Source organism: Hyaena hyaena, unplaced genomic scaffold, assembly GCF_003009895.1.
Source record: "Hyaena hyaena isolate Hyena2069 unplaced genomic scaffold, ASM300989v1 scaffold_2, whole genome shotgun sequence".
In the NCBI taxonomy this organism is placed as follows: domain Eukaryota; kingdom Metazoa; phylum Chordata; class Mammalia; order Carnivora; family Hyaenidae; genus Hyaena; species Hyaena hyaena.
In genome coordinates, this window is record NW_024080634.1 from 3,092,325 (window position 1) to 3,110,980 (window position 18,656).

Genomic DNA, 18,656 nt, shown 5'->3' on the forward strand with positions numbered 1-18,656 from the left:
CTACCAGTAAATGGACGAAATTGTAGTCTCCCGGATAGGTTCCGTTTTATGCAAATTTCTGTTAAAGACCACACCCTTCCTCATTCCAACCGTTTTCCCTACCACCTTCCTTGGAGTGTGGCCCGCCTCTTTTTCGCCTCCGCGTTGTTCTCTCCTTTAAAACCTCTTGTAACTAATTTAGTTGAGTGCATCCTAACTATTGCCTCTCACGACAACGGAGAGATGCACCAACACCTTGGAACAAAACCTCCATAAACCCCGTCAGGGAAATCCCTGACCAAAAGCCTCGGGTTACGCCTTCTGGGAAGAGGGCAGGGAGAAGAGGGAGTCCTAATCCCCGCCTCCTTTGCGCCTGATGATTGGTTGATTTGGCTGTCACTCCGTCTTCTTCCTTTTTTTTTTTTTTACAGCCGGCCGTTCCCGTTCTTGTGGTGGGCGGGGATAGCGGTAGGGGGCGGTAAGGAGGTGCGGGCCCCTTCTTCGGATTGGCGGACTGTTGGTTCCCACCCCTCTGTGGGCGGGGATGGAGAGGTGGATGGGGGCGGGAGAGGCAACCCAGGGAGATGAGGAGATAGGTGGGAGCGAGGGAGCGAGGGAGGGAAAGAAGGAGGTAGAGAAGAGCGGAGGAGCGGGGAGGGAGCGCAGCTTGGTTGCTCCGTAGTACGGCGGCTCGCGAGGGAGAATCCCGAGCGGGCTCCGGGACGCGCGGAGAGGCGGGCAGGCGGGCGGGGATGGTGTGCCGGGCTGCGGCTCCTGCGTCCCTCTCCGCCGCGAGGGAGCTGCACTGATTTGTCCCTGGGGCGGCAGCGCGGACCCGCCTGGAGATGAGGTGAGGAGCTGGCTGGACGGCGGCGGCCTGGACGGGGAGGCGGCGGGGGCGGGGGTCTGCGCGGGGGTCGGCGCGATGGCCGCCCGGGGCGCCCGTCCCTCGGGCCGGCGCGCGTCCCTCGGGCCGCCCTGCAGCCTTTGCCGCGCGCCCGGGAGGCGCGGCACTGGCCGCCCCTGCGCCTCGTCCTTCCCCAGCCTCCCGGAGGCGGCGGCGGGGCGGCGGGCTGGCCGGCGGCGGGAGGCCGGGACGCCGCGGCGGGCCGAAGGGGTGGCGGCCGCCGGACGGGCTTGGGGTTGAATGGGCATCCGCAGTCCCGGCCGGCCGAACGGGGTCCCTCCCTCCCCGGGGGGCGTGGGGGCGGTCGGCCCTTCCCGGGCTGACCTCGCTGCCCTCCGCCGCCTGAGCGCGGCGGGCCGGCCAAGCCTCGCCTCCCCGCCAGCCGCCCGGGGATCCGGAGCTCGCGGGGAGCGGCATCGCGCCGCCCGCCTCTCCTTCGGGCCTCGAGTCCCCGGCTCATCTCCTTTTCTCTGTCGTGTGCCTGCAAAATCCCTGTCAGTGAAGGGCGGTCAATGCCGTTTGGCCCTAAGTCGTCCTGGCGCGGCTGACTCTGATGGCATTTAACAGAAAGCGGCTCCCTGGTCGGTGGGAGCGCGTCCCCGGTGTCTGCCGCTTCTCCTTCCCTGCTTTACGCACAGATGCGGTTTTATGGTGTGGACCCGAGGCACAATTGCGGTCCCTTCTTGCTTGAACGGGGAAATGTAATAAGAATCCCCAGGAAAAGGAAACCTGGTAGGCATGGGTTGCACCTTCCTTTACTTCTGTTTGCCTTTGGATTAGAAAACAACTTCGCAGATAACATTTCCTCCGGGCATCTTTTGTTATGATTCAGACCAAGGAAGGCTTTGCTTTGGAAGCAATAAATTCTCGTCTTTTTCTGTTGGGTGGGAGGCTTTGGAGCATTTTGATAGCCTCTTAAAATGAAAGTTTCCTTTAGAACTTTGTCATCGTCAGTGACATTCTGAAGGCAGCACCAGCCTGGAATTTTAAATATATGCGCACTCCGGACAGATGCGTTTCTTTGTGCTTATCTCCTGGCATCCTACTCTTGCTACGTCCGTGGTCAGACGTGCAAATAATAAAAGCAAGTGCAATAAAAAAAGAACAGATAATAAAAACAAATACTGTACAAACGAATGCATCTGGAAAATCTCAATTCCGTTAACGGAGAGGCAGTGTTACTAATCCCTTTGAACGGATGTAGAACAGGCTCTGAGATCTCATGGATTATGTAGTGGACAGGATCTGAGGTTAGGAACTGGGGCCAGGACCCAGCAGGCCAGCTGGTTTGTGAAGTGCTGCTCTTAACGTCTAAAATGGCAGGAATGTGTTTGTCTGGATGCCTTTATTTTCAGGTAACTTAAGGTGCAGAGGCTTAACCCCCCCCCCCCCCCCCCCCCGCTTTAGGGTTAGGATTTCTGTCTATCTCAGGGAACAAAATACTATTTTTAACATTTTTTTTCTAGTTTACTTGGACTATTTATGTTGTACTGATAGGTGTTTGCTTATAACTAAAAATGTACATATTTGTAATGATGAAGAGAATTCTTTCTGCAGGAGATTGGTAAAGAACCCAGGAATTTTCAAGTAATCTAAATTGGAAATGAGGAACACTAATTTAGTGGTGGCATTAAAACTATTTAAAATTACTTCAAGTAGCTCCAATAAGGAACATTTCTGGTAGAACTTTTTTTTTAAAAGGTATTTCTTTATCTAAGAGTGTATCAGTTGAAATTGCTGAGACCTGGGACACTTTCACAATTATTATTATTCTGCTTGAGTCAGAGAGGAAATGAACAAATTTTTGATGTACTTTGGAACCCTGTGGATTGTTCAGATACTAAGCATTGTGAAATAGGGCATAAAATGAGTGGTAGCAAGTTAGTTTCCTGAAATGTTTGTCCCTCTTAGCATTTTTTTTTGCACTTGACTAGAAATTTCTTTTTTCCTAATGCCTAATTCTTCTGTTGATAGAACTCAAGTTCTTCTTTTCACCAAATGCCTAGATTGAGGCAAATTCAAATCTCCCATAAGACATTGAGGCGATGCTGGCAAATTTCTCCATTCTTCTCATCTTTTTAATTTGCTAGATTTGTGAATTATACAGAACTAATTACATGGGGGTTGGGTTTATGTTAGTTCAAATCCCACTGCCATACAGCTATTCCCTTCTGAATGATCATTTTCTTCTGATTGGCTTCACTTTCTCCTGGGTTTCTCAGAGTACAGACCTTAGATCACATAGATCAGCATTAAGTGAGGTTCCTGTTAAAAATACAGGTTTTTCTGTCATTTCACTTCAGAATCACACTCCGGGAGGTGAGGCCCCAGAATCAGTTTTTTTTTTTTTTTAAAGCTGGATTATTTATTTATTTAGTTATTTATTTATTTCTAGGAGAGAGAGAGACAGCATGAGCAGGGGAGGGTCAGAGAGAGAGGGAGTGACAGACTCTGAAACAAGCTCCAGGCTCTGGGCTGGCAGTCAGCACAGAGCCTGACGTGGGGCTCGAACTCACGAACCGCGAGATCATGACCTAAGCGAAAGTCAGACGCTTAACCGACTAAGCCACCCAGGTGCCCCCCCAGAATCAGTTTTTTAAACAATTTCTCCAGGAATTTCTCCCGCAGTAGTCAAGTTGGAGAACAGCTGGGATTATGCTTCCGTCTTGATGAGTACCTCCTAAGGCCATGTCCTGAAGTGGATAGCAAATTTTTTTAAGTAATAGAAAAAGTTTTTTTTTTTTTAATGTTTATTTATTTAGCGTGAGAGAGAACATGTGAGAGGGAGCAAGGGAGTATGTGAGGAAGGACAGAGAGAGAAGGAGAAAGAGAAGCCTAAGCAAGCTGCTTGCTGTCAGCACAGAACTCCACTGGGGGGCTTGATCTCACAAATCTTGAGATCATGAGCTGAGCTGTAATCAAGGGTCCCACTGAGCCACCCAGCAGCCCCTAACAGTTAGTTTTATACCTTAGATTGCAAATAAAAAATGGACTATGACCTTCAGATATTTAATGCACCTGTATATACCTTTCAAAAGAGCAGAGACTTGGCTCATCATTGTTATCTCCATTAGACTGGTGCCTAGAAGGAGTGCCTGGGTGGCGCAGGTCATGATCTCACCATTCCTGAGTTCCAGTCCCGCCTCAGGCTTTGTGCTGATCGCTGGGAGCCTGGAGCCTGCTTCCGATTCTGTGTCTCCCTCTCTCTCTCTGCCCCTCCCTGATCATACTCTGTCTCTTTCAGTCTCTCTCTCAAAAATAAACAAACATTAAAGAAAAACAGTGCCTAGAAGAACTCTGTTAAATATTTATGAGTGAATGGGTTCCTGGGTGGTTCAGTGCGTTAAGTGTCCAACTCTTAGATTTGGCTCAGGTCATGATCTCACGGTTACGGAGTTTGAGCTCTGCATGGGGCTCTATGCTGGCAGCATGGAGCCTGCTTGGGATTCTCTCTTTCGTGCTCTCTGCCCCTCCCTCTCTCAAAAATAAATAAGTAAAAATTTAAAAAAATATATTTCTGAGTGAATAATATTACAGTGAGGCCACATTTTAAATTCTTTTCTTAGGTCCCCTGGGTGGCTCAGTTGGTTAAAGGTTGGACTTTGGCTCAGGTCATGGACTCATGGTTCATGAATTCGAGGGCTCTGCTATTACAGCTCAGAGCCTGGAGCCTGTTTCATATTCTGTCTCTTTCTCTCTCTCTGTCACTCCCCAATTTGTGTGCGTGCATGCTCTCTCTCTTTCTCTAGTAAACAAATAAACATTAAAAAATAAAATCTTTCCTTGTAAAATGAATCTTATTACTTAGTGGTCACTGATTTTATAAATTAGGAGCTGCATTTACTATGCCCAGTCATTGCTGTAAGTTTGGTTGGCTCCGAAAGTGAGAGAACTTTTCCCCAGTGTAGAATGCACCAGGTGGTTGAGCTGGAAAGAAGGCTCCTATCAAAATATTTGCTTAGAGACTCAAAATGTAAATTTAAGTCACAGTGTCACGGTAAATTACTGTGTTATCACTATCTCAAAATAACATTTTACACGCTATCAGCCTAACATAATGCTGTAAAAGCTGGTTTACAAAAAATACAGAAAATTGGTATGTTTTCCAATTTCATTTTCATCCTCATAAGATATGACCTTCACTCCTTTCTTTCAGAATCCAGTGTAAAGCCCCGTAAATAACAGCTTCTATTATGTAGTTGTGCGTGTTGAAGAGTTAGGAGTAAAATTTCTACAGAAAATTGGGTTTGACTGCATGTAGTCTATGACTTTGATCTAATCCCTTAACTTTTCAATGCTACAGTGTTTTCAGTTGAATGGAAATAATAATAGTAGGTTAAGTTTAAATACTTCAAATGCTTACATAAGTTCTTGAGATATGTTCACTTAATAAATGGTAATTAGGATAATGAAAAGAAATTGAAGTATATAAAATATACAAAACTCAAAAGCTAATCCATTTAGTTTTTGTACTACTGCATTTGATGGTAGTAAGTAGGACTCCACTGCTTGAAAAAGAAGTCTCTGGCTAATTTCTTGGTACTAAATATGTATAGTTTTTAAGTTGGAAAACTAACCATTTAAAGAGTAATAAACCATCACATATTATGTAAATATGTATATTTTTTTCTAAATAAAGATAAACCTTGTCTTCACTTTTAGCTTAATTGTACATTTCAGAACCAAACTGCTAATCCATTAACATCTCTTGTATTTTAAAGAATCACATCAGGGCACCTGGGTGGCTCAGTTGGTTAAGCGTCCGACTTCGGCTAAGGTCATGATCTCTCAGTTTGTGAGTCTGAGTGCCACATCAGGCTCTGTGCGACAGCTCAGAGCCTGAAGCCTGCTTCGGGTCTGTGTCTCCTCTCTCTGACCACCCCCCCCCCCCCCCCCCCCCCCCCCCCCCCCCCCCCCGCTCACTCGCTCCCTTTCTCTCTCTCAGAAATAAACATTAAAAAAAAAAAAACACATCTTTATGGTAGAAAATACTCCTAAATCCACTAACTCAGTAAGTATCCCTCCAAACCCTCTTTTTATGTGCATGTGGCCTCTTATATACAGTTTTTGGTAACAAATATGAGATCTTGCTATACATGTGGTTATTTTGTAACTTGATTTTTGTTTGTTTGTTTGTTGCTTAACATAACACCTTATCATGAATCTTTCCGTGTCAATATTGACAGTTATAATAGTTTAGTAACTGAAAAAGATTCCATTTCATATGTCTGTGATAGTTTAACCAGTTAATTTTTATTAGACATCAGTTTGTTTCCTTACATCTCTGCATCCACCTGTGAGATTTTCTTTTCCTCAGGATAAGTTTCTAGAAGTGAAGCTGCGGTATCAAAGTACAGTACATGCTGGGTTTTAAGGTTTTATTGATACATATTGCCATTTGGAAAGGTTGTAGCAATTTACATTCTTTTTTTTTTTTTTTTGAATCTATGTATTTTGAGAAAGAGCTGAAGCAGGGGTAGGGGCAGAGAGAGAGAGAGAGAGAGAGAGAGAGAGAATCCCAAGTAGGCTCTATGCCGTCAGCACGTAGCTGGACTTGGGGTTCAATCTCACAAACTGTGAGATCATGACAGAAATCAAGAGTCAGACGTTTAACCAACTGAGCCACCCAGGCACCCCAGCAGTTGACATTCTCACAGTGGGGATGAGAGTTCTGTGTCCTCCCCTGCTTCCTTTTTTGTGGAATGACTTAACCAGTAAGAAACCTAGTGAATTACTATTATTTTTGAGAAGAAGAATGACATGTTAATGTAACCTGTTTGCGAGTGTGATCTGGAAAAGTCTGAAAATTTATACACCCATGACAGTGGTAGTTAACATGTAGCAAGTCCTTTTGCATCGTTTTACAAACACTGACTCACTCAATCTTTACAAAACTGCACTTTTTTAGATGAATATGCCTTGGAAACTGAAGTACCAGCAGTTACGGGACTTGAAGAGCCAGTAAGTGGCCGCCCAGATGTGTAACGCCAGAGCCCAAACTCTCAGCCTTAGTGCTGGGCTGCCTGTTGCCTGGACGTGATTTATAGGCACTGGGGCATTTTTGTTTTTTACATTCCTGATTTCTATTCTGGAATAACCTAGAGGTTCCCTGATATGTATTAGTTTATACATTAGGCAGGGTACAAATTGGAGTCCCTCCTAAGACTGAGAAGTTAGTAGTATAAATTAGCTCACAAATAAGTCTCGTCTGCTGTCTGACATTCACCTCTCCGAGCAGCTTGTTAGCCTTTCCTGTGTAGCGGTTTTCCTAAAGTGCCCCTGCATGGAAAGCTGGAGTAGAATCACAGAGGAGACTGGTGACATTTGAAAAAGCAGTTCACTTGTAACGTGGCCTTGCCTTGGAAACAAGATTACATACAGGTGTACGATCAGGGAGCCAGCGGAGAGGCTGTCCAAACATTTCGATATTGGCCCGTTTGCAGATCTGAAGCGGCCTGTGGAAGTTCACTAAAGGAATGTGAAGGCCTCCCTGGGGAGAGATGTTACAGATCCATTGGGAGATTGTTAAAAAAAAAAAAAAAAAAAAAACCCAACCAAACCAACAGCTCTTCTATTAATAAACGCCATGGTAGAATATCATGAACATTTTGTTGCTAGTGTTTGTAGCCTTCTAACAAGGTGAATTTGAAACAGGTTAAACTATTTGAATTCATAAGTGCTCTTTTGACCTTTTTCTAGGAGAATTAATAATTGGCCACATATCTTACTGGCTTGTTGGCCCAGAGAGAGCATTGGTGAACTTGCTCTGGCTCTAGCTGTCTGGCCTGAGTTTGCCAGTGCCGAGGGAGGCCTGCCTGGGGCTCGGTGTGAAGTTGGTCACTGACACAAATTGTCACTATTGTGTAGTGTGGGGCTTCCCCAAGGTTGTGCGGGAACGGTGCTCAGTACACTTGACTCTATGAGGAGTCTATACCGAGGGGTGTGATGAAGTTTGGATTCAGCTGAATATGACTGTGAAAATAAAAAGGTCATAACAGTTGGTCTTTTTTTTTTTTTTTTTTTATCCTTGGTGGTTAAAATTAAAGTCTTCTCCTTAATACAGGAGGGCAGTGCTTTTGATCCTTTTGCTTTAGTGCGCATTTTGTCTTGTTTCTCTGTCTGTGTTGGTTTTGTTCATTGGCCAGCAAGTTGTCCTGGTGAGCGGGGGGCATGGATTTGCAAGACACGGATGCAGCTCATGGAAGTGAATGCAGCCAGCTGGCTTTTTGTGCCATGCTCCAACCAGCCTACTTCAGGAGGACGCGGGTTCTTCTGATAAAAGCATAGGAAACAAGGTGCCATTGGATCCCTTTGTTTTTGCTGTCTGTGCGGGTGTGGAGGGTTATTTTCTCTGAGGCAAATTTCCCAAGCAGTTACATTGTTCTAACAAGGGCCATGTTTTGTATCATAAGCCATTGTATAAACACACAACACGGTTCCTGGTTCCTGTGCGTTATGTTTGATAAGAGTCTGTTCATTGTGGCTCCAGTGTTTTATAAAAATTCATTTCTGCTGCAAACTTAATAGATCTTGAAAACAAGTAATCTTCCAGTTTTTGGAATTTTTTAGACTCTACCGCTCTATTCTGGCCCAATTAAAATATTACATTTTGATCACTGACCTATAGCTAGTATGAGAGAAACCTTGAAAAATTGATAAATCAGTGCTATTCCTGGTATATCAAGTTTCTGTGAGTAAAGATCCCCCTCCTTTTTTTCCTCTTCTCTCCTTTGTTTATGATAATTACTATTAAACAAAGTCAGAAAATGATAGTAAACTTATTATAGGTAGTATTTATTTTCAGATACCTTCACATATCGTCATTATAATTGTTTTAAAATTCTTTATGTGATTAGAGAAATTGAGGAGGAATAGAATGTATTGAAGCAGTTATGAGGATGTAAGCTCCAGGAGGGCAAGGAGGTTTGTCTGTGTTGTCCACTGCTTTATCCCCAGGACCTAGAACGGCACATGGTACATGGTGGGCACTCAGCAGTTGGTTGTCGGCATGCGAATAGATTAGTGTTGGAGGACCTGATTGCCTGGAGGTCAGAGTCACCCAAGTGCTGTGAGCATGGGAGAGACAGGTGAGGAATAAAGGGGATGGCCGTTTTGGATTTTATTCAATCAGTGGAAGCAGGAAGCTAATATAAGTTTTAAGCAGGGGAGTCCCATGTTTTGATTTTGTTTAAAAGGATCCCTCCGGATGTCTTGTGGGAATGCCTTGTAGGAGAGCAAGAGAGAAGTGTTGAATTGACTCTACCTTCCATCATCTGTGGATGTTGACATTCTACCTAGCCTTGTGGTTTTTCTTTACCACGAAGGTACTCTGAGGTCTCAGAGATGGGGTGAGACACATGGTGATTTGTATAAACTTTTTAGAGTTCTCATTAAATTGCCACCATTGTTGATCAAATCAAATAAAGCATTGTAAAATAAAGACCAGGAATTGTTTAACTTTTTAATCATTAAGTTGGTTGGTATTATAAACACAGATTTCTTTTTTTAATGTTTATTTCTAAGAGAGCGCTCACGTGCAAGTGGGGAGGAGCAGAGAGAGAGGGAGACACAGAATCCGAAGTAGGCTCCACGCTCTGAGCTGTCAGCACAGAGCCTGATGCGGGGGTCAAACTCATGAACTCCAAGATTATGACCTGAGCTGAAGTCAGACGCTCAACCGACTGAGCCACCCAGGCGCCCATAAATACAGATTTCTAATAGAGATTCTGTTTATATTTCTTGGTGAAAGAAACTTCAAATACAGGGAAATGAATCCTTAAAATAGGTGTTTTGTGACTTGAGTGTCTATAGAAGCTGTTCACTTTGAGGAAGGTCTCATTTGTAAACCGCTGCTATTGTCTGTCCAAGCTGGTGTTTTAATTAGTATCAAAGGGAGGGAAATACTGCAGTAATTGTAACCTTACATTTCGTCCTTAGTTCAATTAGCTTTAAACCACAGTCATTATCTGTTATCTTTAGTTGTTTGGTCTCATTAGATGAAGTGATATTGCAGTTGTGATTTGGTAATTTAAAAAAATAACATTTTTTTCTCACTCCAAAAGCAGTACATGCTTATTGAAGAAAACTTTTGAAGATATAAAGAAAAAAAGTGGACCTAGATAGAATCTCACTATCCAACAATAACGACTATTCATAGGCTGTGAGGAATCAACCTGCTCAAATCTCTCAGGAGGCTAGGGTATGAGCTTCTCAGTCTGGGAGACATGACAGCATGTTAGGGACCAGAGTCCTGAAGATGGTCCATGGATGGGGCAACCCAGGGCCAGACTACTCATTTGTGGCGCTGGGAGGGTGTACGCTGCTGTTACTGTACCTTCTAGTTCTTCGAGAGAAGCTGGAAATCCAGAAATAGGATTTCATATGAAATCTCCCAATTTTTATGTGGGCCACAATTTTTATAAACACACTGGGGTTCAAACAAAGCATACCTCCTAAGGGCTGCATTCAGTCATTGTTGCCTTACCAGTGTATCATCTCCATACACGCAGTTATGTAGCCTGTGGGTTTCCGCTTAATATACCGGAATATATTTGCTGCCTCTCTTTAGTGTTTTCCCCTGGCAGTGTGGACCTACTTGGTGTTCCCTCACCACAATTGCGTAAAACCAGTTTTTAAAAATCTGAGTTTTATTTAACTTGGATTTTTCTGCTATTGCCAGTGAGTTTGAACATTTACTGAATGCATATTGGCCCTTTTACAGATTTCCTTGGTAACCAGCCACCTTGCTAGAAGTCTTTGTTCCAGGGGTGTTTTGGTCATTTGTTCCATGTTTCTCGACATTTATCACCATAATGTCATACACAGTTAGTACCACATTAGTCCTGGTAATTGGTCCTAATGGCAGGCGTCATCCCCCAGACCTGAGCGTTTCAGTACCTTGTGCACACCTGTGACCCATGTGAAAGTGCGGTAGCTGGGAAGTTCTGAGTTTGGTCGGAGGTTCAGTGAACATGAACATTTGCCTGTGTCCGGACATTGCTCTAGATGTCCAGCCTTGAACCAGGGCAGAATCTCAGCCCTTTAAGATCTTATGGGTCTTAAATTTTTTTAAATTTCTCTTGGGTGTTTTACATAGACTGATCATATTATAAAAGGCCATTTTTTATTTCTGGAATGTGTAATTTACTTTTAGCTTGTGTTTGTTATTGAGGGGAACTCCCCCAACAGTGAATGCTACTTACCCTCTAATCTCTGAAGTTCACTTTCTCTCAAGGTCTTTTAAACCCTAGACTCCTAGCAGAAGTCCAAAATGCACCTTATTTTGATGATGAAAAAACCAGCTACAGAACTGGGACTGTGTGATGGGAGCTTCTGTAGTGTCTGACCCAACACGGATGCCTTACCTGTCCCTTTAACCAAATATCTGCTCCCCGCCAACTTCTTCCTCGCCACAGATGATGGACGGGATTGAACTAGGTCTGGGAACCCAAGCTAGTCCAACCAGTGTTCCTTTCCTGGAAATTTGAAATTGGCCCCAGAAAAGAGGGTTTGAGCTTTACATGCTCACGGCCACAAGGTAGAAACACTTGGGAGTCAAAGGCAGTTATGTTCTGCTGTTGTGCCCGGGGAGAAAGAAGGGTGGTTTGTAGGTGGATAGAATAAAGTCCGGATGTGAAGAGAAGCAGCAAGAAGAATGCTACTGAGTCTCTGATAGCTTTGAACCTTCTATTCATTCTTTTCTGGGGCTGGCTGCGTTCCTGTCCCTGAGTTCTGTGAAATACTCCTATACTCTCAACATCCACCCCCCTTCCTTCTCCTTTTGGAGAAACCTAAGCCAGCTGAGGTGGGTTACTGTTTGTCATCTAGAATCCTCCTCATTCTCAGCACTGTATTCTTTTTATAATACTACCTTGTCTCTTACATTTCTTCTGAGGAAGTTGTGAATTTTTCATTATGTTTTAACCATATAACAATAACATGGGAAATTAAGGATTGCAAGAAACACAGAAGTACACGATTTAATTCAGGTAATCATAATTTTATTGGAAAGGCCATTTTGCAAATGTGGACACCACTTCTCACCCCTTTTAAAACCATTTCAGTGGCTCCTGGGTGGCTCAGTTGGTTAAGTGTCCGACTTCGGCTCAGGTCATGATCTCAAGGTTCGTGAGCTCAAGCCCCGTGTCGGCCTCTGTGCTGACAGCTCAGAGCCTGGAGCCTGCTTCAGGAGTTCTGTGTCTTCCTTTCTCTGCCCCTCGCCTCCCCTGCTTGTACTCTGTCTCTCTCCCTCAAAATAAGTAAACATTAAACAAACTTAAACAAAACAAAAAAACCAATTTAGATCTCTAGCGGAGGGAAAACAGGAAGGAAGAAGTTAGAATGTATTTCCAAATGTCCTAGAATTTCAGTGGTGGTATTTCCCTTCACAAATAGCATTTTGGCCTCGTGCAAAAAATGATACTAGAGATATTCACAATAGAAAGTGTTGTGTGTGGCCATGTAGGGGGTGAGTTTGACATCTGTTCAGGTGTGTTCTGGTCAAACCACTGAAACAAGACTCTTGACTTGAGTATCTCGAAACCAAGAAAATGAATCCAGCTTAATTTACCTGAGACTAGGCTTATTCTTAGATTAGCTTTCTGTCTCATGGTATTGTCATAAAAACTCAGTGCAAAGTTTAAGTACTTCACTATCCTAAGAGGTTGGGTGGGGGAGGGAAAAAAGAAAAGTGATCGGAAGGGAAGGAAAGGATTGTAGTAGAGACAAGGAAGACAAAATTCAGTGCTACAATTTCCTCATTTATAACTGTTATTTGTCCGAATTTTTTGATCTGCACATGGAAGAAGCACAAACTGTCTTAAGAAGAAAGGAAAACATATTGACTTACATACCTGTCAAGTCCAACGGTTCTTATTGGCCTGGCTTGATCACATGCCCGAAGCAGTCCTCATGGCCAGGGGAATGCGAAACTCTCATGGGCTGTCCTGAGATTTTGGGTCCATCTTTTGTACCAATTGTTGGGATTGGTACCTAAACTGGAATTAATAGAAGGAGGGAAAATGGGATCAATTGGGAAAAGAAGAGTGCTGGGCAGGCAAACACATGCCCAACACTCTCGTCATAAATGATGATCATATGGAAGGGGCCTTATGGTGACCCTTTTTTTTCTTTAAATGACAGTCTTTTTTTTTTTTTTTAAGTTTATTTATTTATCTTGAGAGAGAGAGAGGGAATGAGAATCCCAAGCGTCTCTGTGCTGTCAGTGCAGAGCCTGGTGCTAACTAACTAATCTCACTAATCTTGAGGTCACAACCTGAGTCCGAATCTAGACTGAGCCGCCCAAGTGCCTCTTGGCTACTTCTGCAATTGCAGAGTTTCTCAGAGTTTTTCCGTGCCTAATGTATGTTAGCCTCCTCTCTCGACTCCTACATGGAGGTTTTTTAATTTATACTCATCTGGAACTACTGGAGAAATAAGTATACTATGGAAAAGTTGGAGCTGAAAGGGATATACTTTCTTCAGTCATCTGCTTAAAAATTTTTTTTATTAGACTCCAAGAAAGATAGCAACTTGGCCTTTTTCAGAACGGGATGGGCCTGTATTTGAGATTCGTTGTTCTAAGAGGCGGATTACAGTAGGTGGCAAGAGCTTATGATACCTTGGAAAATATGTTGCACGTGATTTTTAAATTCTGTATTGTAATTTATTTCACATGCTCTGATTAAAATACTTGCATCCTGAAACTGTAGCTCCTGGGGTCCTTCTCCCCTTTATCTCAAGTTCCTTTCCTCCTCGTTTGGTTTCCTTTTATATGCCCCTGGGAACTCGGAGCGTGCCATTTCAGCTCTGTCCCCGCTCTGTGGTCCGTCCGTCGTCCCTTCCCTGCAGACCTGCGTTGCTAGACCGACACAGCTCTCTGTGTTCTCTTTCCTGTGTTCGTGCTGCCGAAAGTCGGCTGAAGAGGAGCGTAGAAACTCGTGGACTTCCTTCTCCACTTGGCTGGGACCTGCAAAGAATTCTTTCTCGGCTTTCTCTCCATTCCTCACCACGTTTGCCCTTTCCCTCCAGCTTCCCCGGAGGCATCTGAACCTTCACTTTCAGGAGTAATTCCGCCTCCTGTTTGGGCCTGTCGCCCACTTCCCAAGTAGCTCTTGTAAATCTGTCTTACTCACACTTTGCTCTCTGCTTCTTGCGATAAGAGGGAGAAGGAAGAGGTGGGTGTCTCCTTCCCTCCCCTGGGTTCTAGATGCTCGTCTTTCCTGTTTGCTCTGAGACTCTGCGCCCTTCTCTCATGCTTGTTCCCTTGAGCCGTGCCGCAGCTAGGTCCCGCCTGACTGCTGCGTGCCTGGTGCTGGGGTGGGAGCCCGGAGGACAGCAGGGACAGCTCCCTGTCCTCAGTCTATTTATATAGTACTGGGACAGACAGAAATCCTGGAAAAACCCCACCCCGCGCAAATAGCTGATGTCCAGCCGTGGTGTGTGCCTTGAGGAACGCGATCAGGAGGGTCTAATCCAGTTCTGGAGCGCAGGGAAGCCGCGGCAGGCACTTGCGGAGGGCGCTACGCGCAGGAGTTAATCAGGGAAGGGAGAGAAGTGGTTTCGCAGGCCGAGGAACCAGCATGTGAGCAGGGCCCGTGCCGTGAAGGAACACCGCGTTTCTGGGAAGGCCACCGTGGCTCCTGTGAGGACACCGGGAAGGAGGTGAGACGAGATGGTGCAGGGCCTCCTCGGCTTGTAAAAAAGGGGTTTGGTGTCAATCCAGAAGCTCCGACCTGAATTAAGCTTGTTCTCTGTGTTGTGTGCATTCCTCTGGTTCCTCGAGCCCCTTCCTTCACTTCCTGCTCAGGTTCTCCCGTTGGTGCTGTACGCCCTCTGTTCCTTGGAAGAGTGGTTTCATGCTGGGTCTCTTTGCTTGGCGCCTGTTGCTTGTGCGGGGGGGAGGGGGTTCTGCCCCTCCATTGTTGATTCCCGTGCACAAATTTCTGTCCATTTGTTTCTTGACCTTTCTGTGACTTTCGACACATTTCTTTTTCTTCCTTTTTTTCCTTAAGTTTATATATGTAATCTCTACATCCATTGTGGGGCTTGAACTTACAACCCAGAGATCAAGAGTCCTGTGCCCTTTAGACTGGGCCAGCCAGGCACCCCTCGGCCCATTTCTTCTTTAAAAACACTGTTCTACTTTGGCTTTTTCTGCCTTATGCTCTAGGTTTTTCCTCTCCCTTAACATCTAGGACTTCTTAGACTCTTTGGGGGGCTCTTTACCTTGTATGTTGCTGTCTCTAGAGCTGTTTAATCTCCTCTCTTTTGACCTTGCACTGTCTTCCTGGACACTCATCTCCTCGGTTGGAGTTTTAGCTGCCATGAATAAATCCTGTTGCCGTTGTGTATACCTGGAGTTCTGACTTCTGAGTTCTAACCCTTTGTTTACAGCAGTTATTTATTGAGTATCTACTAAATATCAATAACTGGTTAGATACTCTGTGGTATAATAAATTGGTTTTTGTCTCTGGTTCCAGACACAGAGCTCTGGAAACCTTTGGAATTTCCTGAGTGCTGGGAGTGTCTTCTGTTATGCAAAATTAGCCCCATTAGATTTTACCTGAGTTTATGCTAATGAAGCGACTTTTAGCCCCTCACTCGCGAAGGAGGGACTGAAGATTGACTTTAATCACCTGGGCAGTGATTTAATGAGCCATGTCTGCTAAAGCCCCTTATAAATATGCCAGGATGGTGAGGTTTGGTGAACATTTAGATGTGTGGATAGGTGGGCACAATATTTCACAGAGGACGAGAGGGCATGGATGCTTGTCAACTCCCGTCCCCCATACTTTGCCCTGAGTTTCTTACATTTAGTTGCCTTGCCCCAGAGTTGTATCCTTTATAATAAAACTAATCACAAGTATGATGAAGTTTTGGGGTGATGGAGGGGTGGTCCCAGAACTGACAGCCAAGAAAGAATTCTTAAAGGCATCTTTGGTGCACAAAGGTGATTGTATTAAAGCACAGGGACAGGACCTGTGGGCAGAAAGAATTGCACTGGGGTTGTGACAGGTAACTCATTATATACCCTCAGGTGGGGAGGGGGTCAGGGATAGTGTAAGTCTCTAAGGTATTTTGGAAGCAAGGTTTCCAGGACCTTGAGCAGCTGGCTGTTGCTAGGGAAATGCCATTTATTACCATTTAATAAAACCTCAGTCATGAGATCCTTCAGATGTGTATCAGGGGGCCTTAAGCTTGGAGTAGGATTGCCGGCATCTTGGGAGAGTTGAGATAAAGGAAGTAGACTTACAGGATCCTCGAAGTTGAGATAATGTTAAGCTAAGATTCTTTTTTGCCCCCAGCAAAGTGTCATTATCGCGGCAGCTGAGCTTCTAGAGGGAGGTCACTGCAGGTTTCAAGGACGTGTCAATGGGCTGTAGGCAGTAACGGAATTTAATTTTTTCAATTGCGTTAGTTTCCCACATCACCATAACCAGCATTTAAACCCCTTTTCTTTGTTCTTGGGTCACCAGGAATGTCTGAGGAATATCACACATATTCCACCTGGCTGGAGGGGGCGGGAGGGGGGCGGCGGAGTCGGTGCTGTTAGCCAGTGTTTTGCCCTCAGCTTGCGCCACACTCCCTCATCAGGCATAGTGCTTTCCTGAGTTTGGTGACTAGTTCTAATGAATTACTGAACCTGGGGAGGGTGGCGGTCGTGGGAACACCCAAATTTGGAGTCCCAGCAGAAGTGCTGGCACTTTAGGGGGATACTCAAGACTTGGGGCTGGTGTCCGAAACGGGTCTGTGCTAATTCCAAGTAGACAGTGTCCGAATGGAATTGTAGGACACTGTGTTGAAGTCAGACAGCTGTTGTTAGAACCGATCGCCTGGCTGTACAGCATCTCGATCTCTCTGTATGGAATAGACTCAGTACCTGTCGGTAAGCCAGAGAGGTGGGCAGATGGTTGCAACGTAGTCATGCATGCTGGCAGCCTGGACCTTTTCTCTCTGATTCTGAAGTTGGTTGCTAGATTCTGTCAATTCCTCTGCCCCTGGAGCATCTTGTGAATTCATCTCTTTCTGTGGCCATCGCTGTTGTTTCGGCCCAGACTTCATCATTTTTCACGTTACCACTTGGCTTCTGCTGACTGGTTGGGCTTCTGGGCCTAATCCATTCGGTTTTTCCGACCCATTGTTGCCATGTGCCGCCTCACAAGAAAATCTTACCCTGTGCGTTCATCTTCTGTGGTTTCAAACTTTGGTTTCAGGACCTTTGTATACTCTGATAAGTTGCTGAGGACTTGAAGGAGCTTTTCTTTATGTGGGTTGTGTTTTTAAATCTGTCACTATTTGCCAGATTAGAAATTAAAACTAAGAAATGTACAAAGTATTTTATTAGTGTATCGAAAATATCTGTAATAAGCCCACTGCATGCTTACAGAAACAACGGACTTTTTATGAAAACTAGCTGTTTTACAAAACAAAAAATAATTTAGTGAGAAGAGAGCATCGTTTTACATTTTTGCAAACCTCTTTTAATGTCTGGCTTAATAGCAGACAGCTGGCTTTTCCTATCTGCTCCTACAGTTAGTTGGTTGCGAAATGTTTTGGTTGAAGTAGTTGAAAGAAATCTGGCCTTACACAGATATGCAGTTGGAAAAACTGGGAGCCTTTTGATGGCATTTTCAGAAAATTGTGTTTATTCTTTGATACTATACCAAAATTTGACACTGCTAGTTTCTTGAGGTTAGTGGCAATGCGGAATCTGAAATTATGTTAGTGAACTTTTCATACTCCGTTACAAAAACATCTATTAGTCCATCCTGCAGTTTGGATGGATATTTTACACCTTGGTGATTTTGTAACATCATGTATTGCTATTCAGAAAATATTAATTCACTGAGTTATGTAGATCTTCAAATGTTGATATGTTTCACGTCCCATTTGTTAATATTACCACCTATATTATTAGAAAATTTTCTAAATGTCAGGAAGAAGGCTAACTCAAAATGGCAGATACTAGTTTTCCAAATTCAAAAATTTTTGCTCAAAAGCTCAACTTTTATCATTAGTCAGAAGTTACTGCCCATTTTTCTCAAGGCAGTAGAGGCAATAGGCTCATTTCGTTTTTGAGGAACCATTTGCCAAGTACTTAAGTCTGAATAAGCATAGTTTTTCTATTGTTTTGCTAAGTTAAAATTGTGTTCCATGAAAAAAGTGGCTAGTTAAGCTTGCAACTCATTTGCACAACTATGTTTTCTTGAGACATCGGTCCTTGTCTGTGTGCCCTGGTAATGCTCTATGATTACTTCCCTCATAGTCACACAAATATTAAACACGTTTATTCAAGGGCTGAGATTTATTAATAGTTCTATCATTCCTAATGACTCATCAAGGACATTCTGTAGCAAAACTGATTTTTTTTTTGAGATAGCATGAGTTGGGGGAAGAGGCAGAGAGGGAGAGAGAACCTCAAGCAGGCTCCACAGGTCAGCACAGAGCCTGATGTTGGGGCTCAAACTCCCAAACTGTGAGATCATGACCTGAGCTAAAGTCAGATGCTCAGGACCCTGATTTTTTTTTTTTTTTTTTTATGAATGTATGGCAGCGAGGAATACATACACTTTGGTGCCACTGCTAAGGTGGCAGCAGTTTACCCAGCCTTGTTTTTGTATCACTGCAAACAGGTATACAATGAAAATAATGTCTGAGTACCATTATGGTAATAGTTTTGAGCTTTTAGACCCTTTGAAATAGTCTTGGGAACTCCAGGGGCCACCCTGAGAATTGCTACCTTATAAAACTTAAACCTTTGTACCCAGTT

The 18,656-nt window shown here is 44.2% G+C and overlaps 2 protein-coding genes across 5 annotated transcripts in view; one reads left to right on the forward strand and one right to left on the reverse strand.

Annotated features, from left to right (window-relative positions):
• Positions 1-81: 81 nt before the first annotated feature.
• LOC120230188 (nascent polypeptide-associated complex subunit alpha, muscle-specific form-like) lies at positions 82-16,951 on the reverse strand. Its single transcript, XM_039229688.1, has 2 exons — positions 16,767-16,951; positions 82-1,378 (listed from the first exon to the last, which is right to left on the reverse strand). The coding sequence occupies exons 1-2, from the start codon at positions 16,949-16,951 to the stop codon at positions 376-378; spliced, it is 1,188 nt and encodes a 395-aa protein (XP_039085619.1). The 3' UTR covers positions 82-375.
• The window catches only part of ITSN1 (intersectin 1), a 221,074-nt gene continuing 203,098 nt past the window's right edge, over positions 681-18,656 (forward strand). For 3 of the 4 annotated variants that reach the window (XM_039228609.1, XM_039228593.1, XM_039228583.1), the window contains exon 1: positions 681-829. The gene's annotated coding sequence lies outside the window, so the exon portion shown is untranslated. Of the gene's footprint in view, positions 830-14,235; positions 14,549-18,656 lie in introns of those variants that run through there. The other variant, XM_039228602.1, reaches the window with a different exon arrangement.